The 27,433-nt window shown below is 35.0% G+C and overlaps 1 protein-coding gene across 9 annotated transcripts in view; it reads right to left on the bottom strand.

Moving 5' to 3' along the window:
* LOC111600901 (transient receptor potential cation channel trpm) overlaps positions 1-27,433 on the bottom strand; it is a 90,363-nt gene that overhangs the window by 39,937 nt on the left and 22,993 nt on the right. For 2 of the 9 annotated variants that reach the window (XM_023317248.2, XM_023317250.2), the window contains exons 3-4: positions 14,817-14,933; positions 555-637 (exon numbers count right to left, since the gene is read on the bottom strand). In XM_023317248.2, coding sequence (XP_023173016.2) covers positions 555-637; positions 14,817-14,897 — 164 coding nt within the window. In that variant the 5' untranslated portion in view covers positions 14,898-14,933. Of the gene's footprint in view, positions 1-554; positions 638-2,899; positions 3,531-5,715; positions 5,773-12,020; positions 12,256-13,422; positions 13,703-14,816; positions 14,934-27,433 lie in introns of those variants that run through there. The other 7 variants (XM_023317244.2, XM_023317245.2, XM_023317247.2 and 4 more) reach the window with 6 other exon arrangements.

Raw genomic sequence — 27,433 nt, 5'->3', positions numbered from 1 at the left:
ATTTGACAAGCAGCTCAACTGGCTGATAAGAACGTCAGTCGGGCAAAGTCATAAAGCCGTCATAAACTGTGCACACTGTACGTAACATTGGAACAGAACAAAAAACTTTCACCCAAATAAGCCAAGTCAAGCGCGGAAAAGCCAGACAGACAAGACAGGCTGGCAGGCAAGTTTATAACGTATTTATCTCAATTGGTTTAGAGAGCGCATCTTGGGAGCTGGTGGTGGGCTGGTGGTGAGGGGGCGTGATTTGGTTTAACTGCCAGCCATAATAATAAACAATAAAATGCCAGCGCCAAAAATGAAACTAAATACACAAATTCTCCCTCTACCCATCTCACTCTCGACCTCTCTCAATTTAACCCACTTTAGATAAACTGGGCCAAATACATTGCAGTCAAACTGTTTTTTGATACGCAAAACTGGGTCAAAATTTGTGAGCCAAATGGGGATGTGTGGGAGGGGCTGTCTTAGCTAGTTGGGGGTGGCGCTGCACTTCACTGGCTTAATTAGTAAATGAATTGCAATTGGATTCTCATAGCTTTGGCACTTACTTTGTATCGTCCTTTGGGCATGGTATAAATTTGATGCATTCGCGTTTCTGAAAGTTTGTCTCGATCCAACTGCGTGGCTGATGCTACATATATATATATATATATACATATATGGGATAGATAAAAAATTTAATAAAATAAAGAAGAAAATTTGAATTAGTTTAGTGTCTAAATAAAGGAAATTTATCATTTTCATATGGCACATTAAACACAGAAAATATTTGGTTAAAATATATATAGAATAATGTTTCTTATATATTTAATAAAATAAAAAATAAAATATATATAAGCTATAATAATTTATATATATTTTATTTAATTTTTTTTTGTAAATATAATTTAAAATATATTTAATACATTTATTCCATATGTTTTTAGTCTTTTTATAAAGCTTTAAAAAATACAGCTAGAGCTGTAAATAAAAAATAAATTCCTTTATGGAAGCCATATAGAGCTTAGATAAAAAATTTAATCCGAAAGTTCAGAAATTAAATTTTTTCTTCTGAAATATTTAAGCTATATTGAAATACTGTATTGTTGTTGTTTTTGCTTAAATAACTAAACATATATATTGATTTTGATATTGATATATATATATATATAAATTATATACAAGATATATTTACACTAAAAGTTTTCAGTGCTGAGTGAGGGAGTTTATAGAAACTAGCTAAACAACATGAAAAGTAATTTAAATAAATGAAAATAAATAAAAACAAAATTTAATAAAAATAAAACAAAATAACATTTATAGACAAATAAAAATATAGCCATCGCGCGCTATCGACTACCTAATACTCGTTCAAAAAAATATTTTTAATTAATATTAATTAAAAATTTCATTAATTTCAGATTTATTACGTTTATACGAATGCCTACATTGATCTAACTGGAAAACCTGATGAAGTAGATCTAAAACTGTAGCACTTATCGATAACCGATTATCAATTACTGATTATAATCATTTACATATCATTTTTGTTCAATCTCTAAAGGAAGTTCACACTTTGCCATTTATAGTACTAAGAGAAAATAGAGAGCTTGTATAAAGCCAAAAAACATCTTTAGGTTATTGAACGAGTATTTTTTAATTTAGTTTTCTTTACGTTTACAGCAACAGTTAAAACTACATTGTACAATAATATTAAAACACAAATATATAAATCTTAATCTTCTGTTTTATCTTTCATTTTGATTACAGCTTTCTCAAATTACCATAAAAACGAGTGGAAAACTTAAGAAAACTACAAACTTCAATAAAAACATTAAGATTTATACACTTTATAAAGAACAGATAATAGCATGCTAAGTCAACTGGACAATTCGATTGGTATATCGAATCGAAACTTAACGCATTTGCAGTTAAGACAAAGCGCGAGCTGAAGCAAAAGCCATGCAAAATAGTTGCAAAGAACAATGAAAAGCAAAAAGAAAATAAAAGAAAAATTCCAAATGGGAAAACTTGCAAACGGAAGGCGAAAACTATTCAAGAGACTCAAACACCAAACGCGCGGCTCTTAAACTTGTGGCAAATGCAACAGTTGGCAAATAAAACAAGACATGAGTACAGTATGGAGGCCACGACTAGTTGAATACCCTGTAAAGATGACAAGAGTTGCATAAACCAGGTCAAATCGGTCCAATTGTAACCAGTTTGTTGCCTTAAACTCTGATAATTCAGAATTCTTTTTTTGTTGGGGTGATGGCATAAACGATAGTTATTGGCATACAATAATTATCGTTATTTATTGGATTATGTGCTTAGATTAAGAATTTGCAAGCATAAAAATACCAAATGGCCTATGTTAAGCTCAGATTCTAACAATGGTTAGTTATCGGTATATATAAGCTATCGATACTTATCGATATATATTATATTTAATCAGCAAATGCCAATACAAAAATCTTAAATATGTTTCCTCACGTGCTAATTGTCTACATTCTAGGAAACGTGATTATTCGATAATTATCGATATTAAGCACTTATCGAAATATGAAATTTTAGTTATATATTTGTGTAGTTATACTAAAGCTTTTGATATTTGGCGATATTATAGTAATCGATATTTATCGGTTATGTATTGCATGGATTTGTATCGATTTTAAAACAATCTGGCACATATCTACTGATAAAGCACTTAATTTATGAAGAGCTGCCATCCCACACAGCTTCAGTATACCCACTCTAATCACTTCCCCTTAATACAGGGTATAAATCAACATTTAAGCACAGCCATTGTTAGCTAACAGGCGGCATAAGACTGCGATTAGTAACAGCAAGTGGGGCAGATGTAAAGAGGGGTAGAATATTTTTGTTTACTATTGGTCGTTTCTATTTGAAGTACCTCCGCTGTTGGTTCAGTATCCGCCTGCGCTCTGAGCAAATCACGCACGTTGAGTATCAAAACTTTCGACAGCGTTGACGAGACGGAGGAGCGTTTACGCAAACGTTGCCGCTTACGAATGCCACGCGGCGTACTGGGCAATGGTTCGTCTCCATCCACGGATGGAGCTGTCGTGGGCGGGGGCGTGGCTGGGGTAACAGCCGGCGTATTACTGAAGCGACGCACTGTGGAGAAATCACGCGAGATGCGACGCAAATATTTGTTTGCTGCGTGCGGTGAATCGATAACCATTTTCAATTGGAAAGCGCACACTGAAAACTGATGTGAGTATTTTCTGGCTGAGTTTTCTTTTATTAATGTTGTTGTTTTCTCTCGCGTTTTCACTAATGCGCGCTAATTATGCAGCGTTGCATTTTCCTTTCTTTATTTTGGCTGTTTGTGTGTTCGCACGCGAATCTCAACTGAAACGCACCTGCGATGCTGCCTGTTCAACTAACGGGAACAGCCAGATGATAGAGCGAGATGAGCGCAAGATAAAGAGAGAGAGCGAGAGGAGTAAAAGAGAGAGAGAGAGAGCTGTCAACTCCTGATAAAACGCGAGTTATTTACAATGCACTATTTGCATGACAGCAAGAGAGGCTATAAAGGGAGAGAGAGAAGGTATGAGGGCGAGAGGGAGACAGGGCGCAGCAGCTGCCTCTGAGGTTTTTTGTTTGGTTGAGGCGTTTACGATTGAGCGCTCAAATTAGATAAGCCTTGCTCGTTACACGGCTAAAAATAGTCAAGCAACAAGTGCGAAAATTCATAACTAGCTAAGGGCTTCCTGCCCAGCTCAACTGTTAGAGATGAAAGTGCGATGGCTGTGGAATGTGAAAGTTTTTATGGTATTTTTAAGATTCTAGCATCCTTTGTATATATTTTATGATTTATTATGTAAAATGTGAAAAAATTTCTTTTTTATTACATAATTAAATTTTTCATTAGACAAAATTTATTTATATTTTCAAAATATTTATTATTATTAAAATCTTATCTTTACCATATTTTTATATTTTTATATTTTTCAGCAGAGTTTCACATATTTTTCTTGCATTTTTTTAAATTTCTTTACTTTTATTATTTTTTTATATTCTTATATTTTTTAATAGTCATTTAACTTGAGCTTTTCATTCGCAGATTTTATAAGTTTTCACGTTCCTTTTTTATTTCGTGACACGACACGATTCCATCTCTAGATGCTCACGCTTTTGCTCTCTGGCATTTTGGCGCTGTGTAGCTGCGATGCATTCGACTGCAACAAATCAATTTGGCTGCTGAAAGTGTGTGAGTGCTTCTGCTCTGAGTATGTGTGTGAATGTGCTAGTGTCTGTGTGTGTTGGCCAGGAAGTATGCAGTTAATACCATTACTTAGAGCATTATCAAATTTAAATTTAAATTTCTATTTTCAGTTACCAGAACAGAGAACAGACACCACTTGACTTGAACTGAGCAGCTCAAACAACTAAATCAAAATGCATTTAATTAATTTGCCGACGACTGCATTTAATTAATATTAAATTATGTCGCCTTCAGTGTCACTTCAGCATTTTCTGCTGGGCATAATTGATAAGACAATGCGCCTGGAGCAGAGTGTGGGCCAGGCTCTAATCAAAGGCGAGCAATTAATTAGGCAAATTTGACCGAATATTGTTCTATTGCAATTTAATGGATCATAAATTCATTAAGTTTGTGGCCAAACGCAAATGAGCCTTATTAAATGCACTTTAAATTCATTTGTCATTTAGTTTTCTAATAATATTGATTGAACTTGCAAATTTAAAACTTTATTACCATTATTATCAAGATACGTTAATATTTTACTTAAGAACTTTCGTTGATAATTACTTGAGTATTTTATTTGACTAGCTAAATAAATAATTAATTGATTTTCACAAATCATTTTTTACCTGTCTCATGTAAATAGAAAAGACAAAATTACAGCTGATTTAAAAAAATAATTACTAAAGTAATTAGATGTAATTACTTAAATAATTATATTAGACCGAATAACAGGACTTGCCTAATATAGCTATTTAAGTAATCTACCATAATTACATAAGTAATTAACATAATCAATTACTTCAGTAATTAACCTAGTTACCTGAATAATTAAAAAATTTTGTCATAAATTGAGTAATTAAGATAATTACCGCAGATGTTTATAAAATTACTGGAGTAATTAATTTAATCAGTTAAATAAGGTACTTAATTATTAAGTAATTACATATTAATTACCTACAACTTGCTTAATTATGATTTAATTGAACGCCAAAGAGATTTACTTTTATTAATACCCCACCGAATTAGATTACTCTGACCGCCTAAATTGAACCACATTTCATAGATCTTAAGGAAAAACTCAAACTGAGAGTAAACTTTTAGTATTTAAAATTAGCTGAAAATCATGAAAGAAATTGTTAATAAATAACTAAGACTAATTGTCTTAAGTAAAAATTATATAAATTAAAATTTACAATACCTAGGGGAAGAAGAAGAGGAAAAAACATCAACTACATATACAAAGACTTAGACACAAAGCAAACAGAAATACAAATTAAAAGAATATATAAAGCAATTTATACAAACTGAACAGCACACTTTGTGATTGATTGATTGATTGATTGATGCGAGAGAGTACAGTGAAACATAGGCATGTGTGGACAATTATAATAACAAACAAACAACAGCAAAGTGTTTAATAAACAACAGAAAAAACGAAACTGACGTAAATCAAGATTGAAATTGAAATTGAAATTGATATGTTTGATATAGCTTACCCTGGGCACAGTTATATTTATCAGACCCCAACAGATTTTTTTCAGTCCCCATGGTATCTTTAATATGTGCGTGTGTTTTGTTTTGATATTGACATATTTTTCATATTGATGGGACATATATATATATATATAATATATATGTATAAATATATATATATATATATTTATTGTTGTCGTATACACAAACAAAATATCAATATATATTTATTTTTTTGATTGATGCGTGATTGACAGGTCATGTTTGTTGTTTTATTGTTGTTGTTGCAATGTGCATGAGACACACAACAAATTTTTTTGTGTTTTTTTTTTTTTTTTTTTGAAAAGTTATTTTTCGTGGTGAAGTCAAAAATATGTGAAAAAAATATATATTCATAAATAATTAATATAAAAAATATTTTCAAGATTTGTATTCGGTGTTAAAAATTTGAAGAGAAATCGAAAAAAAATTTAAATCGAAGCAGAGTGTATATAGAGTAGTTGTATTTTAGTGTTAAAGCAAAGAAGAGAAATATTATTGTTCTTGAATTAGTTGAGAGTTCTTTCGATATTCAACCAAATATATATGTATATATAGAAATTGCTCTATTAATTAGTATTATTATTATTATTGAATGTTATAATTCTAGTTCAGGGGTAACGCATTTTGTTTGTTGACCGACTTACTACCAATACCACTTTGCCGTATGAGCTGTATTTGCGACTTTCACAATTGAAATTTAAATTAAAATTAAAATTAAAACTTCATTTGTTTTTATAATTTATCTAACTAATTAAATTTTTTTTTAAAGCAAATTACTTCACTAAAAGCGCGAGCAAATGTTAACAGATTACGTGAATTATACTTAAAGTAAGCTAAAAGGTCGAAGCCTAAAAGTATGCTTTGATATGTGGCTTGAGCTCTGTGACGCATTTGAGAAGCATGGAAGAGCTAGATTCCCTGTATAATAATCTCTGAATATATACCATATATACACTACATATCAAATACTTTATTTATAGTAGCTTTTTTAACTTAGAGAATTTAACAACTAGATACCCTGTACTTAACGTAACAAAAGTATGCATATTGCTTAAGTAAATCATATATAAATTAAAAGTATTTCAAAAAGTTGTTGCAACTTTTTTAATACCCTGTAAAGCGTGCATATTATTGAGCTGTGAATAGCAGCAACTAGATACTCTATATTTATCGCTAGTTTGTATATTAATTAAATATCTATATATCTAGGCATACATATTTCAGCTTTTTAATGCCCTGTAAAGCATGGGTATGCTATAGTGAAGTGCCATTTGGTAGCTAGATACCCTGCATTTATCGGACAGGCATGCCTGTTTCAAGTTTTCAACATCTTGTAAAGTATGAAGCACATACATATATATTTTTGTATGACATTTAACAAAAACCTTGTACGGGCGAAGTCTGAAAATTAGTGAAGTTCAAGAAACGCAGAAATGTTTGCATTACATTTCATTCCATTTACTTTCAGTGGCACATTGGCTTCACAGACTTCTAAGTTGCCCCTCGTTGCTTTTATTACTTTGTTTTACTGCACCTTCGCACACTTGTTTATTGGCTACAGTGCATTATTAAGCTCAACTGAATGTGACACTGCGCCAGACGCAGCAAAACAAACTGTAAAACATAAACACAGACATACACACGCAGACACACGCACACACACTTAATCTTGCCCTTCAAAATATCTAATTTATATATAAATATATTTTAAATTAATAATTCCTTTCTAAAACTTTTCAGACCACTCTCGTTTCCAGCTCCTTTTAGTTGCACAACTAAACTTTTGTCGCCTGTGCGTGGCACATGCAACATGTGCTACTTGCTGCACATAGCTGAAATTGAGTGGGTGTGCCCCACTTGCCCAAAAACCCAGCTCTTAAAAAAAAAAAAACCCGCCCACAGCAAACAGTTTAGATTTCATTGCCGCAGCTGAAATGAAAACGACTGCGGTTTGTGGCATTGTCTAAGTGCCGCATGCAGTTGCACCAACAGTTGCAGCAGCAGTTGGCCACGCCCACTCGGCACTAAGTATTTCAATAGCTGCCACAAACACACGAAATACATCAAGTCAGACTGTTACTATCGAGCGTGCACGACTACACAATACTTGCTTAAAGCTTGAGGACTTAAGAATTTGTGGAGATTATAGCTTTCTGTTGTAATTCCAATTACAAGTCGTCCCCACACTCACTATAATCCTATACATAATATCTTCATTAGACTAGGCAACATTTATATATATTCCTCTATCTATATCTATGTATAATTCTGTATATATATATATACTCTCATATACCACAAGTGCATTCATACATACAGCTTGCCAAGCAGCAGCACTAATATACCGCTTAAGCTGCCCCGTCGAGCCACAAATGACAAACACAGTTAGTTACAGATTTTGTGGCAAGGAAACAAGGTAGCACAGGCAGCTCAGGTAGCTACCATCAAAATCGCTGACAGTTACCACAATCAAAACTTGCCATTGCCACCAATTGTGGCAAACAGAAATTGCAAACAAACAAACCCAACGCAATATTTGTTAATTCAATTAAACGTGAATTTTAAACAAACAGAAAGTGCAAATATATGTATCAAACCGCACAGAGCCATATAGACACATAAATATATCTATATCATATGCAATATATGCTCATCTATCATAGGCTGTGGCCGCTCTTTGTTCATCGCTACAGTTATTTCGCTAGAAATGCAATTTAAATTAAAATATCATCAATAAATATCAGAATAATAAAACTCGAATTAATTATGCAATAATTATTATTCATTTAACACTTCGATAAACACTGGCAAAGGTCAAACAAGAATGGAAATTTATATGCCATAAAACGCTAAATACCCTGTATATATATATATATATATATATATATATATATATATATAGAGCAGCAGCAATCAGTCAAAATACTAAACTAAGTTCTTGACTTTTATGTTAAAATACATTTTAAAATAATATTTATTTAATGTTCATATGATTATTGGTATAAAAACGAATGTGTTATGAACAAATTCTACATATTTTATAATAAATGTATTTTACAAAATATTACTAATAATATGAGCTGAAAAATGACTAAACTCTCATTATCTTTTAGCTAAGCTTACTTTATTATCAACTTCAACTGTAAATTAAATTAATAAACAAATTTTTGTTAAGTTCTTAAGCTAAGCTTCTCTTATAGTTTATATATTCTTTATTTAATATTTTGTAAAAATATTATTGGCTCTTAATAAGTTGTTAAAGTTCTATCTTATCCCATCGTTACTTGAGTTTATTTTATTCAAAGCTTTAAGGCAAATTGTAAATTGTATTCTCAGCAAGCATAAGTATCATATAGATTAAATATTCTTTAAAATAATTATTCAGAAACTTTCAAAACTTAAATTATATTTTTTAACTTTCATTACTTCATCCAAATTAACAAAAAAATATTAAATATTAAATTGAAATAAATGAAACATAGTTTGCGACTTAGTTTTCTAGAATTGTCAAAAGCAATAAAATACCATATAAATTCAACACAAAAATACGAAATACACATACCAAAATCAAAAGAATGTTTACTATACTGTAAGGCATATCAAATATTCTATATAATCCACAAAGTCTACAAGTAGAACTACAAAAGGTATATACCCTATATTTAAGGTAGATTAAAGTTATATAGAAATGCGCACAATTGAACTTTGATTTAATGAATTTTAGCTGTTGTTATTTTTCTCACTACCCTAAATGCCGCAATCAATATACCCAGCACATCTAATTGTTACAGGCTATATTTCTTTTCATATTTATAATTTATAAATTATTCATTACCAAATAACATTTTAGTTCAATCAAACATTTTTCACAACTGTTGCAAATCAGTCATAAGAATATATATACTCCACACTCTATGGTTACAGAGTATATTTTACAATTTTGTTGTTTAAATAAATTATGCTTTAGTTCATTTCTACATTCGCCCTGAATTATTACCAACGCCATACGTAAAACAGCAATATACTCCCTACCCTCAACATTTACAGGGTATCTGCTACACATTTTAGCATATGTTACTCTAAAGTAAACTCCACTTTTCACGCCCGCCTTAACTCTAACTGCGCTTCGCAACCAATATACACCGTTCAACCAATAGTTACAGGGTATTCCCGCTTTCGACATTTTCGCCCGTGGCCAAACACAATGTAAGTACGCCCGGACAGACAAGGCATGTGGTCACATTAGCTGCTCCATTTAAAACTCAAGTACAGTGTCTTTTTATTATTTCAAAGAACCGAGCAACCCACCCAGCCCGAACCCTACGCACCTATTGCCACGCCTCCCCCAACCCTTGGGCTGCCCATTAAACTAAAAGCTTTGACATTTTATGTGCGCCCGAGGCATAAAAATGAAAAACTTTTGAGTGGGCGCAAAGCAACAACTACAAAAAATAACAACAAAATAATTGAGGGAGAAAAAACAATAAGAAGAAGAAGAAAAAAGTTACAAAATTAAATTTGAAATTAATTAAGAGCGAAGCAACAGATTTTTATACGCTGTGTTGAATCAGTGAAATGCTGCATCGACAGATTGATTAACTTAACATTTTGACATTAAATAATATACATATATATTTATGATATATCGAGCACTCGAGCCGATATGCAATTATGTTCGCTGTCAACTGGAATTTGTTTACTGAATCATCTAAAAACCCAATTAGCAACGTGTGGCTGCAACTGCACACATACACACAAGCGTTAACACCCACAACTGCAATTTGCAACATTTGACTCTATGCGCGTAGCAGGTGACATAACTGTCTCTGAGTGTGTGTGCAGCCAATTAAAATTGGTCAAAGCCATGCGCCAACCAATGATGTTGCTGATGATACACATGTCAACAGGATCTAGTATCCAAATAATTCGACTTTTTTCTAAGAATGCCACTTCCTCTTCTTCCTCCTTTTCTCTTCATGTTTACTGCAGTTTAATGTTGCGTCATTCAGAATTTCATTTGCCTTGGATCCACATTAAAGCAGTTGAAGCAATGGAATCTTTGCTCTATGTACTTGGACTGCTTGCAAGTAGTTCGCTGCAATCATTTCTTGTATGAGAGATGTGCCAAATGGTTCAGAATAAGTTCAATTGGCTGTGATCAGTGAGCCATAGAGTTCATTTGCACATGAACAATTGAGCTATTCTACCATGAGCTGCTCAGCTCCTGTACCAAATGAAATACTTGAACTTCTGCAACAAAGTGAACTCAGTGTGCCAACTCTAGCATAAATGTACACAAACACACAAATACTCACGCATACACACATACATATGTATGATCTAGTAAATGACAAAAGTTTCTCTTAAGTTTAAGAGAGCGGAATGAAACTTTTAGCGAGTGCAATTGGCTTATTAGCGGCTTGCACAGCATAAATTAGGTTCTTGAGTGCTAGAACATGTAAAGAGCACCTGTAAGCCACACATATGGCAGAAGCAGCAAGAACCACTATAACGAACGCAGCATACATATAAATCAGCAGCCAATTTGTCGACAGCCGTGCAACCTGATTGACAGTTGCCTGGCAACACGAAAGCCAGAGTAAGAGAGAAAGAGAGCGGGAAGGACGGCTGCAGCACAGAAGACGACATGCTTTTACATAACCTTCTATTGCGTTTAGTTTGGCTTGCTGGCAACATGGCAACAGGGCCAACTCAATAAAACTTACGCACCAGCATAAACTCCACTTAATATCCACATCAAATGCCTCAGGTCGTGCATAACGGTAAACCTCAACTATTTCTAGCATCTTGTCTCGCTTGCACCAGCAGCTTGTTATTGTTGTTCTTGGTGCTGTCGTCTGCTTTGGAACTCGTTAAAGTGGAAAATTGAAAGTGAAGCTGGCGTAGCTGATGAAGTGCAACAACAGCGGCTTCCACTGATGGATCAGATAGACTGACGGACGGCAGCCGCATTGAATGCAAGTCTACTTTAAAGCTTTTAACGAACTATGAGCGTCATACAATTTGCCGCTAAGGAGAGCACAGCACACACACACAAAGTGAGCGAGGGAGGGAGAGCGAAATTGAGTGCCGATAGTGTGTGTGGTGGGAGCGCAATAAACAGCTGCTGATTAATACGCGCAAATCGCTCACATCACTCGCACTAATTACGCGTCAAAAACAACAACAATACAGTGAATAGCTTCAAGTCAATAACTTAAGCCATTTAAGTGCAATAATCAATTGCAATTAATTTGAAATTTTGCCTAATAGGTTTTCTACTTACAAACGTCCAATTAGTCTCGAAGTACATTTTGCAGTTGCTTATTTCTCCCCAACTGCAGTGGCGACAGCAGCCAAATAACTGTATTTTCCGACACACTCCACACAAACATCAAATCATACGAAACGTATAACAGAACAAAACAAACAAATTTTACGGCGCAAACATATGAAGAAGATGTAGAAAGAAAAAAACCAAATAATTCACCCGCTTTACAGAACTTCACTCACATGGCGCCTTCGAAGTCGCGGCGAACACTGAGTAAACTTTATTTTTGTTTTGCTTCCCCCCAAAAGCGCTCAAATTGTGTCAATTAAAAGCGCAAATAAACGCACACAAGCAAAATCACTCACTCTCTTACGCACACACATTAAAAATCGAATGACAAGCAATCGAACGACGAACGACAAAAACAGCAACAAGTACACAGATAATAACTAGAGAGACAGAGCGAAGAGCGCAACTACTCAAATGCGAGTTCACTCAAGTGCGCGCTCTTTGCGATCGTTTGCGGCGAAAAACAAACTTCATTAAAAACTTTGAAATTGTTTTGGCGCAAGGGCCGAACAAAGTTTTAATGCCCCAACTTAACTGCAATAATAATGTTTATATTAATAGCATTTACTGCATGCAGCTGCAGCAGTGCAAATGCCAATTCCCATGTTGCTCACTGACGTCACAATTGAGATAAGCTGATAGCAGCTCAGCTATCTTAAGAGTGGGAGAGAGCCGCCACATTTTAATCCACAAATTAAGAGCATACTTTTAGGCTTAACAATTAGATAACTTTTAATTAATTCCAACTCAACTTATTTTTGTTCAAAGCAAGCTACAGAACAAATTGCTAGCATAACTACTTAAAAAACGAATAAAACTAAACTACAAATATGTTTAACTACGTTTGATGCTTAGTTATTATTATTCATTATATAGAAAAGTTTTCAAGGCCAGTGCCAAAAAATCGAAAGAGAGCAAATACGAAAAATGTCAAAAAGTAAACAAAAAAGAAAATAAAGAGAAAGGAAATGTTATTTAATTGAAGGCAAAGACAAAGACTAAACATTCCCTTCTCTTTAAACTTAATGTTTTTTATTTGTTTTTTTTTTTTTTTGCTTTCACAACAAAGCAGTTTGGCAGTCAGTCAATGTGGCAATTAGCTGGGAGAAAGTTTTTCTTGGAAAAGAAAAATAGGGAAGCCGAAAATGAAGCGAAAATTAATTTAAAATATGCGCCATTTTGGTTAGACAGAGTAGGGAGGGAGAGAGACAGAGTTATAGAGCGTACTACTTGGATAGAAATTTGAAATAGTTTTGAGTTAAATCGTTTAAATTAAGATTGGATTGAGCTTCTTTTCGTTTCAAATAAGCTTTAGTTTTGTTTTTGATCTAAGAGAGTTTTCACTTACCGGTTTCGCTTTGGGCTTCTGTTTGGCCAAACGTTTCGGTTTCAACATAGTCCGCTATGGACGCACAGACACACACACATACACAGAAGATACAATGAGTTAAAGAGAGCGAAACGGAGCGCGACCAACCACACACACACACACGCTTCGAGTGCTCTTGCTGATTGGTTGATTGATGTGTATGAAGAGCAAAGTTAACGATGTCGATGACGATGTTGAGCGTAGAACAGTTATCCTCGCAATGCGCTACTTTAGTTTTGAGCTTTGTAGGCTAAGCAGCCTGGTTTTTTGGAGTTGGAGTAGAAGGGAAAGAGAATAATATTTATTTATTAATTATTTAAATTTTTTTACATTATTTTTGGCATGCAGTCGTGCAGAAGATTCAAAATTGGCAAAGCTGTAACTGAAAAGTAACTGAAATACTAATGACACCAGCTAAGCGAATTTTAAATAAGTCGTTGAACTTAATTGTAATGATATTAATGTAATTTAAATATATACTCCTTTATTCTAATATATTATGACTGTTATACATTTTGGTGTAATCTGATAACTTCAATACAGTTACAAAGCTTTCTAGCTCAAGCTCAATCAAGAGCTTTAGCTTTAAATAAAAAGAAAGACAAGAAAACAACTTTATACTGTGTTCAAATTTGTATAACAAGTGTATAACACTTCTGTATATGTCAATCTAGTTTCATTTATTTTTAGCGATTCACTAATAATCAAGCAAATGTTTCATCTAAGACTGGTATTCTGTATTTTAAGCTGTGTTATAAGTGTAGAACAATTCTGTATAACACTCCTTATTTACTTTTAATCCTATTTCTTTGCTATTTTACTAGCATTAATGGCTTAAATTGGAGTATAAAAGATTGTCTTCGAAGATTTATTAAAAGTGTATAACACTTTTGTATAACAATATCTAAATGGACTTAATTTAACTGGTATTCTTGTATACAAGATGAGTTAAGATCTTTAAATCTATATAAGTATATAACAGTTTATTCTAGTAGCTTACGACTGTTATACATTTAAGTCTGCGCTAGTGTCATTCCACTCTCATGCATCTGTTAACTTTAATATTAATTGAAAAAGCAAAATTTGTTTAAAGTGCGATGCAAATAAAACAAATGAAACGAAAAAAGAACAAACAAAAGTGGAAACAAAAGCACCGAGAACCAATTACGAATGTTAAAAATGAAGTATGTTGGGATTTGAACCCTGTTAAGGGAGGCTTACACACAGAAAGAGAGAGATGGAGAGCGAGCCTAATACATGTTATGCTAATTGTGTTTGCTTAGGCAACAGAACAAACAAAAATTCTTTTCAAATATGCAAGCAGGGACAGTAACAAGAGCGTACAAAACTGTTATACAATTCAGGATGCTTACCTTGACGGGCTTCTTTACGGGAGCTGGACGCGAATACTGATGATAGACCTGGACATGGTTCGATGTGAATTTGCCCAACATGTGGAGCTATTTAACGGGTACCAAAAATGTCAATTGCTGTAAAATAGAAAGAGAAAGAAACTGTTAAAAGTTGGTCGTCAAGTGTGTGAGACTATTTTTAAATTAAAGTTTCAAAAGGGTTGTAAATAGAGTGGCTTTGATGTTCATACAGCTCATCGAGCAAATGAATGCCTCCGCTTCTCTTATTAACTCTACTCTCTACTCTTCAATTTTCTACTCTCTTAACTCTTTTCGCTCTTCTCAGCTCTTTTGCCTCTAGTCTCTTAGATCTTATCTCTTGTCAGTTATGTCACCCCTGCTCTCTTCTTCTCTATTCTGTTCTCTTAGCTTTACTCTTCGCGCTTTTTGTGTATTTTCTAACCTTCCTCTATTCTAGCTATCAATTAGAGCTTTCAATTAGGCACACCGAAAATAGAGCTAAACTTTGAGTTTTTCGATATGCAAATGTCATAGTTAAATGTCGCTCATGTTGACGAGTGTAAAACAATACACTGAGACGATGTCACCGCTGTCTGAACCCTTGTTGATCCATGATGACGACACCAAATGTTTGGCAGATTTAACACATGGCCAAAAGTTTTACTTGAGCGAGAGTGAGAGAGATGAAGATGAAGAGGTCGAGTGTAACATGACCAAGTCCGCGACAAGGCCAAGACCAGACGCAAACGACAACAGTTGACTTGACGCCTTTGAAATTTGAAAATAAAAGAAAAATGCTGCGCCGTGACAGCAGTGGAAAAACCTGAAGAATAAAAAAGAAAAGCGAAAAGCTAAGGAAAAGCATTTCAACAGCTTAGCTTGAATCAAGCGACGACAACTGAGTTGAAGAAAAAACGTGCTCGACTTTGAGATGCCCTCTAAAAGAGAGAAACGAAAAAACGCTGACTTTTCTCATAAAGCAGTGTTCATAAAAATAGTAGTGCGACTGAGCTCGAGATGTTGGACAACAATTTATATATATAAAGCATAGAAATCTATAAATTGATACTGGCTATATATTAAGAGTATTTCAAAGATGATTTATAATCTCTAAAACTCTTTTTGAGATTGACGATTGAGCTGCTAGTAAAAGGCTTTGACTGAAGAGACTCTGCTCTTATATTATCTAAAGGTAAATATAAATAAACGATATATAAAAGGAAGATCTGCTGCCTCAGCCTGAAGCCTGTATAAACCTTCCTAGCAATATACCCCATTTGCAATTTGTTATAGGATATTTTTGGGGAAGTTCAAGCAAATGCCAACTTTTCTCGCATTAAAGTTGTTGTTGCTGCAGCCGAAGCTGTTGCTGCTGCTGTTGCTGCTGCTCCTCCTCCTGTTGTTGTTAGCGAGTTGCCTTAATTTGCGGAATTCAAGACATTTGCTTTCATTTTGAAGATTATGTGCGTATTATAATCCGCTGGCCAAGGAGTCAAGGATAAGACGCGTACGCACTCCAAACAAGACAAAACGCATTTTGTCCTAAAATCAATACAGTGAGCCCTGCGTACATGTGATTAACTTGTGTGCAGTCAGTTAGGTTCAAGAAATTGAGATAAACGCTTCCATTAAATATTATGCAGGCACAAAAGACATTTTAATACTCTGCCAGCACGTACGCGACGTTATTTTTGGGTGTGACTAGAGGGAAAGCTCTCTGCAGCTTCTCCCTTTTCTGCAAGAGAAAGTATTTTTCTCTAATGATTGCTCAAAGTTCTAATTTGACTTTAATAAGCAATTGGGTGCCCGACGACGTGAAAGAGAGCCCCAGTCCAAGACCCAGCCCCAGCTCATGCCATGCTAAATATGCTTGCTTTTGGGGCCAAACCATTTGGGTAAATGACGAGATTAGTGTGTGCGAGCGCTGCCCTGCAAAGTAGGCTACGTTTTTTTCGGCTGTGTATGTTAAGCAGGTGAGACAGGTACATAAATATGAGTTATTAAAGAGAGCTTCTAGTTGGAGTTGGAGTTGTCTCTATATCAAATAAGTTGGGTTATAGAGAAATAATAGAAAAAGTTGGAGTCAAAGAGAAATCAGCTGTGCTAAATGTGTTTGAAGTATTTTGAAAAGCGCAGAGAAGGGCGATATTTGAAGAAAATAACTGAGAGAGAGAGATAGACGGAAATAGGGTTGAGAAATCGGAATAAAGAAGGAAGAGAGAGAGGCAGATGGACACAAAGAGAAAGAGACACAAAGGTGTGAGAGACAGAGAGAAAGAAAGGGAAAAAGCGAAAGATATAGTTAGAGAGGCCGGGAGAGAAATGAAAAAAAAATAAAGAGAAGTATGGAAAAATAGAGAGAGACAGAGAGAGAGAGAAATAGAGATTAAGAGACAAAAAGAGAAAGAAAGAGAAATTGTAAAGAGAGCCACACAGATAGATAGATAGAGAGAGATATACGGCAGCAAAGCGAAGGAATAAGAGAAGAATATGGAGAGAGATAGGGAGAGGCTGCAATTGATACAATGCATCTGGCACTTGATTCTATTCATATGAAATTTGAATTCCATTTCAAAGAGAGAGATACACAAAGCAAAAGATAAATATGGTGTTACCATTGTTATTTTGCCAAATGACTCTGCCATATAGAAATAGAGAGAGAGAGAGAGAGAAGTGGCTGGCCTGTGTGGGTTGTAATGCTTTCAAATTATTTTAATTATTATTCCAACAAACTCGCTAACAACTACTCAAAGGCCAAGCGCTAAGTGTGACCGCAGACCGCAATGAATAGAAACCACAAGAGCCACTCCACAGCTGATGCTATATATATGCATGAAAGTAAGAGCTATTATGTATGTATATATATATAGCTATACTATTATTCAAAATTGCTTTAATGGCGCTTGGTTCAAAGCGACATATCATTCAAATACCGCATCAAAGCAACAAAAGTGCCATCAGCGAGCCGTGCAATGCCGCCCCTCTTGAAGCTAACTGAAAAATAAAAAACAAAAATGAATATAGACAGGAGAGAGAGAGAGAAAGAAATGAAGAAAACTTGAGAATTTCTAGTGGTTTTCATCGGTAATTTGCAATGCAATGTCGCACTAGACGCCTGCCGTTGAGTAGTTGGCATAATCACTCAAGTAAGACACACTCAGGTAGGTGTGATATATACGCGCTTATACACTGAGAGAAACGGGCATTGAGAGAGTCTAGATTAGATTAGAAGATTCATCAAAATACAAGTAAATATTGATGATCTTTATGTTCAACGCAAATTCTATTTAAAAAAATAAAAGAGAAGTCAGAAATATAAAAATACACTCAGAGAAAATGGCTGAGTGGAGAATCTAGAGTGTATGTACTAAACAAACTTAATTTTAAAATATGTTTGCTAATATACACTCAGAGAAAGCAGAGAGCATAAAGTGTACATGATAAGAACTTTAAGCTAATATTTAAAAAATAAAAAAAAATTGTTATATTTATAAAATATAGAAAATATCTTGACTTAAGCAGAAGCAAAGCCTAGAGGAAAGTTTAAGGGAAGCAAAGGAATTTTAGCAATAGATTTTGATCTTTACATGCCAAATAAGTTTCAGAATTATATAAGCTAAAGTTAGAGTTGATTTTATAGCCGCTCAGCGAGTTTTCTGCCAGTGTAGCTCTCGTACATAACAGTCAAAGGTCTTCAGCTGTATTTACGTCACGTTCATTTTTAACAGATTTCAGCTGGCACAAAAGACAGCAGCCAGAGAGCGGAGAGGAGACTAGGCAGAGGACATCATGAAGGATATGGGCGATGCGAGCGTCAACAACTGTCAAGTGCGCCTTCAGCTGTTGGAATGAATGAATTCCTAATTGAGATAAGACTCAACTCAGCAACTGGTACAAATGAAAAATGAGCCACAGCCACAACAAATCACGCACAACAAACACAAACATACACAGACACAATGTGCCTTTATCGGAATTTGGGCAAGAAATCGCTTAGCAGCAAATTAGTGAAGGGCAGCAAGGGAAAGGATTTACACTCCTACTTATATGTATGGCTGCCGAAACTAGATTATTGGCAAAAGGAAGCTGGCTAAAAAGGATACAGTTGACCCACAAAGTAACATTACATGACACACACACACATGTACACACACCTACTTGAGTGTGCTCTGCTCTATTGGTGCAATCATTCAAGCGCAGACAAATGCTTTGCTGTTTGTTTGTGTCAACAAAGTGTCCTTTGCAATTTCCACACTCGTGCTCTTACTTGAACTTCTCACTCTCACCTCTCTCTGCTCTTCGCTCTCTGACCCCGCTTGCTGTTCAATATCCTGCACCGGAAGTGCGCTAAAAGGGGGCCCTGCATGTGTGTGTGCACTAAAAACTATTGATTCAAGTGTATAGAGTATACTAATGCACATATGTACAGACTGTGATTAAGTTTCCTTTCAGCGCGCAAGTTGGCAAAAAGTTATTTGCTAAGTTCGTGAAAAAGGCTTAAGGCTGAACTGATTGTTATCGATATGTGTAGGTAACGATAGTCAACGCTAAGGCAATGCTCTTAGAAGGCAATGCTCTTTGGCGAATCTAATCAAGAAATTAAATAAAATTGGTGACACACATATATATATATATATACTTATATATATAACATTTAGATCGATAACAGTTGAAAGTTATAGTTGGCTGAAAGCTATCGATTGTATGCAATATACAGTCTAAAATTAAGTTTGCTTTCAGTTCCAGTATTAGTTGAGCAAATGTACGACAAATAAAAATAGAGAAAACTCTTGTAACAGACTTAAAGCTAAATCGATTATTATCGATATACATGTGTAACTTACGTAAAAGATAATGTTACGTGCATTCTTCATACCATTTAAGACTTTTATAATAAGAAAATGGGATCCATTGAAAAACACGTAAGTATCGATATTAAACAAAAAGCTGGTGATCGATAACATTAGAAACAAAAGCATTAACGTGTACTTCATTATTGTTATAGCTTTTAGTAATCAATACAGTTATGAACATTCAGATGAAGTTTATCTCATTTAAAGCTAATTTTATTGTTATCGATAACTTTTTATAGATTTCTTTTCTGTTATAATAGCTGTTGATGGCTGTAACTTGACATGTTTGTTAGTTTTGAGTATGGCATTGGAGTATTTCACAAGTTTTAATGAGTTATCGTTATCGATTTTTTAAAGTTCTGTTTAGCATTTACTACATTGCACAGGTATTTAAACAGATTATTAGTTATTATGAAATTTCTCATAGTCATGGACATCTATTATGTGTTAAGTGTGGTAACATTCAGCATTATCGATAGTTTTCGATTATCGATCAATGTCAGCGATTGCACTTCAAGACATTTGACCTTTAAGTGTGCACTTAACAACTATTTTCGCTTTTTATCGCTACTATTATCGATTCACATTTTTATAAGAAGCAACCTAGCCGCCCCTTTGTTTCATAGCTGATTTATGGGAAATCTCCGAGTATCAGGAAATCAAGAGTATTTTAAAACAGGATATCTCTAAATCAAACACACTTCGGTTTCCGCCACATGTTTGGCTATAATCCAAAGCACACTGCACGTTCCCGGCTAACGACAGCGACATTCATCAATCCGCAACACGTTGCAAAGCTGTTGTAACTAAACAAGAAGCGGATGGAGAGACAGGCGAAAGGACGAAAAGGACCTGCATAACATTTAGAATTCAAGCTGCCCCTTGAACGATTGAACGACATCCGGCCAGACACATGCGAGCACGAGTCGGAGGAAGTGCGACGGTGACATTCAAATATGCCAGGAAGTTCTAAATAAAATGCGACAGGTGGGCGACCCGAGCAGACTCAATCGATATGCAATTGAAAAGCAATTTATTGGACAAACAGACAAAGCTTTTACATCAATTGGCATATTGAAGAATGCGTGCCTCGATGAGCGGCCGAAAGTGTTGAATCAAACTGCCTGCCATATTCGATTGACGGTCGCACAGACCGCAAATGGCTGAATTTTTCATTTTCTTTCGGATGATGTCAGCGAAATCGAGCATTTGGGGCAAAGCTTCACCCTTCGCAAAGCTCCTAAAGAGGAGGATTTCACGATCTTTGCATGTGCCCGGCTCACCCTCGGCGCAGTTGATGATCAGGACCTTGCCCTTGGCGACCACCTTTTGCAAACATTCCCACTTGCTGCCCGCATAGTTGCCACAGCCAGCGCGTCCGCGCAGACCACTTCGCTTCACCTCGTCAATTATCCATTGGGACAGTTCGATACCAGTCGCCACGGGCACAATCGTACCGTCCGTACAGATTTTGAAAGATCCGATCACAATCGACAAGCGGCCCAAATACCAACTTCGTGCTGTTCAGCATACCTTCGGGTATTTGCGTCGCATCTTTGTGTTTCGCTTCAATCTTCGATTCGTTAACTGGGAGCTAGGATCATTCATCCTGCCAACGCGCCTGCTCACGTATGTCAAATTTACCAGCGTTTGCTCGCTATAAAAAATTTATTCCTGACAAAGTTGGCGCTAACATTCTTCTAATTTGCCTTCAATTATAAATTTATAAACATACAAAAATATAATATTATAAATATATAAATATATGGCACTGTTGTGTTCTGTATAAATTCGTAATACAAAATGAAATGTAATTCAGAACCTGAAAAGGCAACGACATCACTTTGCATTGCTTTGGAGCCTAGTTTCAGTGCTAGATTATCCCAAGGTAGCCACAAAAGTTGAGAAAATATTGTTTAACTCATTATCAATAATGTGTTTAACTATCTTCTACTGCTGTGGCAGGGAACAAAAGACAGATGAAGTAATGCCACTGACATTTAGCTGAGCTGGCTATATCAATATATCATTGAGTACATGAAAAACTTCTAGACTTTTGCACTTGAGACTTTGGAATATCTATTGTAAAGTATATGCTATGAAAGCTTAACTTGAAAGAGTAGAGAAAGACTTTAGTATAATGGACTGCAGTTGGTAGGCAATGGAGTACACTGAGTAGTACGTCATAAAACTTTTAGCTATGCCAATTTTTAATCATATTAAATATGTAAAAAATTATGATAAGCAAAACTTAAATAAAATTATTCTATATTGCATATTTTTTGGCATCAATCATTATAATTATAACATTATATTCTTCATTTGAGCTTGCTCATATAAATTGAACAAAATACTCTTTTGTTACTCAATAAATTGCAGTTCGGCTCGGTATCTTCTAGTCAGGCACTGCCTGTCCAACTTGTCTTCTGCTAAGAGATTCTCAAATCACATAGATCCATTATCTCTCTTTTAACTTTTATCAATAAGAAACTTTACTTATTTGTGTCTACATCAATTTTACTTAAGCAGCTGAAAACTTCTTTTCTAGAATATTTATATGCAATAGCTTTACAAATTTAACTTATATATAAAATATTATAATAGATTCTCCACTCTCTTTAATACTCATTTATTGTCCCACTCTTAGAACTTAACTAACTCGTTAAGCAGTTGATACAACTGGTCAAATATTTATTTTCATGCAATAAAGCATTTCTTCAGCAGTTTCTATATGTTCATATATCTGCTCCATTCACAGCTTCGATTGATATTTGATGATTCAATTAGTTGCATTGGCATTCTGATTGACATTTTAATTGAACACTCAAATATTTGCATGCGACTATTTTAGTGCTACTATACCCTTTATATATATGTATATATTCACTTATTGTAATTGGGGTTTGCCCTTGTGCGGCTTATCCCAACGCATAATTCCCAAAAATAATCTTTTTTTAGCTACAGCCAAAAGGAAAGAGATATATATATATATGAGAGAGAAGTACGCATAAAACAGACAAGAGGACAAATTGAAGCTGATGCCATCTAATGCTCGACAAAAACTTTCTGCACACACAGAGACACACAGACACACACACATATGATTGTTATCCAGCTGCGTGTGTGTGCGCGCATACGTATACGTAATTTTTATCTGAATCGACATTTGGTGGCAGTGCAAAGGGGCGTTTGGTCATGCCCAGCCGCTTACAGACGAGCTCATTTAATTTATGCGCCCATGCGGCAGAGACATTTCGTCTTTAATAAGCAACAAAAGGCACTTCGGCAACGACGCGAAATTCAACAAAACGACAACACGTTGCCACAAGCGGCAACGAAACAAGAAGGCGATGGAGTCGACTCAGTTTAAAGGACGAGGCAAGCACCTGCTAACATTTAAGAATTCAGGCTGCCCCTTGAACGATTGAACGACATCCGGCCAGACACATGCGAGCACGAGTCGGAGGAAGTGCGACGGTGACATTCAAATATGCCAGGAAGTTCTAAATAAAATGCGACAGGTGGGCGACCCGAGCAGACTCAATCGATATGCAATTGAAAAGCAATTTATTGGACAAACAGACAAAGCTTTTACATCAATTGGCATATTGAAGAATGCGTGCCTCGATGAGCGGCCGAAAGTGTTGAATCAAACTGCCTGCCATATTCGATTGACGGTCGCACAGACCGCAAATGGCTGAATTTTTCATTTTCTTTCGGATGATGTCAGCGAAATCGAGCATTTGGGGCAAAGCTTCACCCTTCGCAAAGCTCCTAAAGAGGAGGATTTCACGATCTTTGCATGTGCCCGGCTCACCCTCGGCGCAGTTGATGATCAGGACCTTGCCCTTGGCGACCACCTTTTGCAAACATTCCCACTTGCTGCCCGCATAGTTGCCACAGCCAGCGCGTCCGCGCAGACCACTTCGCTTCACCTCGTCAATTATCCATTGGGACAGTTCGATACCAGTCGCCACGGGCACAATCGTACCGTCCGTACAGATTTTGAAAGATCCGATCACAATCGACAAGCGGCCCAAATACCAACTTCGTGCTGTTCAGCATACCTTCGGGTATTTGCGTCGCATCTTTGTGTTTCGCTTCAATCTTCGATTCGTTAACTGGGAGCTAGGATCATTCATCCTGCCAACGCGCCTGCTCACGTATGTCAAATTTACCAGCGTTTGCTCGCTATAAAAAATTTATTCCTGACAAAGTTGGCGCTAACATTCTTCTAATTTGCCTTCAATTATAAATTTATAAACATACAAAAATATAATATTATAAATATATAAATATATGGCACTGTTGTGTTCTGTATAAATTCGTAATACAAAATGAAATGTAATTCAGAACCTGAAAAGGCAACGACATCACTTTGCATTGCTTTGGAGCCTAGTTTCAGTGCTAGATTATCCCAAGGTAGCCACAAAAGTTGAGAAAATATTGTTTAACTCATTATCAATAATGTGTTTAACTATCTTCTACTGCTGTGGCAGGGAACAAAAGACAGATGAAGTAATGCCACTGACATTTAGCTGAGCTGGCTATATCAATATATCATTGAGTACATGAAAAACTTCTAGACTTTTGCACTTGAGACTTTGGAATATCTATTGTAAAGTATATGCTATGAAAGCTTAACTTGAAAGAGTAGAGAAAGACTTTAGTATAATGGACTGCAGTTGGTAGGCAATGGAGTACACTGAGTAGTACGTCATAAAACTTTTAGCTATGCCAATTTTTAATCATATTAAATATGTAAAAAATTATGATAAGCAAAACTTAAATAAAATTATTCTATATTGCATATTTTTTGGCATCAATCATTATAATTATAACATTATATTCTTCATTTGAGCTTGCTCATATAAATTGAACAAAATACTCTTTTGTTACTCAATAAATTGCAGTTCGGCTCGGTATCTTCTAGTCAGGCACTGCCTGTCCAACTTGTCTTCTGCTAAGAGATTCTCAAATCACATAGATCCATTATCTCTCTTTTAACTTTTATCAATAAGAAACTTTACTTATTTGTGTCTACATCAATTTTACTTAAGCAGCTGAAAACTTCTTTTCTAGAATATTTATATGCAATAGCTTTACAAATTTAACTTATATATAAAATATTATAATAGATTCTCCACTCTCTTTAATACTCATTTATTGTCCCACTCTTAGAACTTAACTAACTCGTTAAGCAGTTGATACAACTGGTCAAATATTTATTTTCATGCAATAAAGCATTTCTTCAGCAGTTTCTATATGTTCATATATCTGCTCCATTCACAGCTTCGATTGATATTTGATGATTCAATTAGTTGCATTGGCATTCTGATTGACATTTTAATTGAACACTCAAATATTTGCATGCGACTATTTTAGTGCTACTATACCCTTTATATATATGTATATATTCACTTATTGTAATTGGGGTTTGCCCTTGTGCGGCTTATCCCAACGCATAATTCCCAAAAATAATCTTTTTTTAGCTACAGCCAAAAGGAAAGAGATATATATATATATGAGAGAGAAGTACGCATAAAACAGACAAGAGGACAAATTGAAGCTGATGCCATCTAATGCTCGACAAAAACTTTCTGCACACACAGAGACACACAGACACACACACATATGATTGTTATCCAGCTGCGTGTGTGTGCGCGCATACGTATACGTAATTTTTATCTGAATCGACATTTGGTGGCAGTGCAAAGGGGCGTTTGGTCATGCCCAGCCGCTTACAGACGAGCTCATTTAATTTATGCGCCCATGCGGCAGAGACATTTCGTCTTTAATAAGCAACAAAAGGCATCTTCGGCAGAGCAAATGCAACAAAAAGCGAAGCAGAGAAAGAAGCGAACAAACAGAACGAAGTATTCTGTGTTGCGTGTCAGTGACAGGTGCAGGTGAGACACAGCCAAAGGCTGCGAGACTCAGAGAACTCAGTTATAAATGCCAGGGCAGCAGGTAACTGTTAGCAGAGACCAGGTAACAGGTGCAAATGACGGCGCACAGTTGCGCAAACTCAAGTGTGCTCAATTAGTGTCCTGTATTGTTGTTGTCGCATTTGTTAGTTATCTCACCTGCCCAACCATTTAGCATTTCGCATTTAGCATGCCCCGTCACATTTATGGCGAGCGCAAACTAAGCACACTCACTTCATAAAGGGTATTTGTAATGTGGCATGAAGAATGTCTAACATGATTTATAGCATACAGCATTAGGTAAGAGAGAGCATTAACTAGAGATTAGGTGGCTTGCTGGTTAGCTTGATGATGGATCTAATTACACTATATAGTAGGCACTATGAGCTATAAGCTGTACTCTACAATTGTGACAGTTAATCGAAGATTGGCTAGATCTTAAGCATGTATTTCTCTACTCCAGACTACCTCTATATCCCATTAGCTCTAACTCTATGTACGCTATACACCTTATATACTCTTCGAACTCCATATACTTTAATTGCTCTGTATATTCTATAAACTTCATATACTCTGTAAACTCTATCTACTTTATACTCCATATACTCTATATGATCTATATGCTCTATATACTCCATATACTATATATACTCTATATACTCCATATACTCTATACACTCTATATTATATAAAGTATATAGAGTATATAGAGTATATGGAGTATATAGAGCATATAGATCATATAGAGTATATGGAGTATATACTCTATATACTTTGTATACTCTATATACTCTATATACTTTATATACTCTATATACTCTATATACTTTATATACTCTATATACTCTATATACTCTATATACTCTATATACTCTATGTACTGTATATACTCTATATACTCCATATACTCTATATACTCTATATACTCTATATACTCTATATACTCTATATACTTTATATACTCTATATACTTTATATACTCTATATACTCTATATACTCTATATACTCTATATACTCTATATACTCTATATACTCTATATACTCCATATACTCCATATACTCCATATACTCCATATACTCCATATACTCTATATACTTTATATACTCTGTATACTGCATATGCTCTATATTCTCTTATTACTCTGTAGACTCTATATACTCTATACACTCCGTGTACATTATCATATGCATACATCCTGTACTCGATGCTCAATACTCAATAATCCATATACTTTATATACCATATACTCTATATAGCCACAGACCCTATATTCATCGTATCCCATGCTTTGTTCACATCTATAACTCTATGCATACTATAGTCTACATACCTTTTTGTCTGTATACCCTATAATCTATATACCTTTAGTTCTATATACTTTTTCTTCGTCTACTTTACACCTTATACGTTATCTATCTACAACTTCAGCTCTATTTACAAAAATACAAGTTTGTCATAGATTTTTAAAGGGTATTTGAATTGTCATAACTTTTTTTCACAGCTCAAAGTACTTTAGCTCTTGTTTATAATTACATTTGCCCCCTGGAGCTGTTGTTTAATTGCAGCAGCGCTCGAATCATTGAACCTTAAAACTCTGCAGTTTGCCATAGACAATTCGAGCAGGATTTGAAACTTTTAAAGTTCTTCTTGGAATATAAAGTAAAAAGATTTATCATGAAACTGTTCAACTTGTTGCAGAATATATATATGTATATATGTACATAAATCTATCTGTCTACGTATATGTATCTACAAGTAATGCTCTATCTATCCATTAATCAGTCTACCAATCGACCTATACATATATTTATATCTATCATATTTGTAGACTCATT

The sequence above is a fragment of the Drosophila hydei genome, unplaced genomic scaffold (genome assembly GCF_003285905.1).
Source record: "Drosophila hydei strain 15085-1641.00,03,60 unplaced genomic scaffold, DhydRS2 tig00008127-arrow-arrow-pilon, whole genome shotgun sequence".
Taxonomy (NCBI): domain Eukaryota; kingdom Metazoa; phylum Arthropoda; class Insecta; order Diptera; family Drosophilidae; genus Drosophila; species Drosophila hydei.
This window is presented reverse-complemented; position numbering and strand designations above follow the sequence as displayed.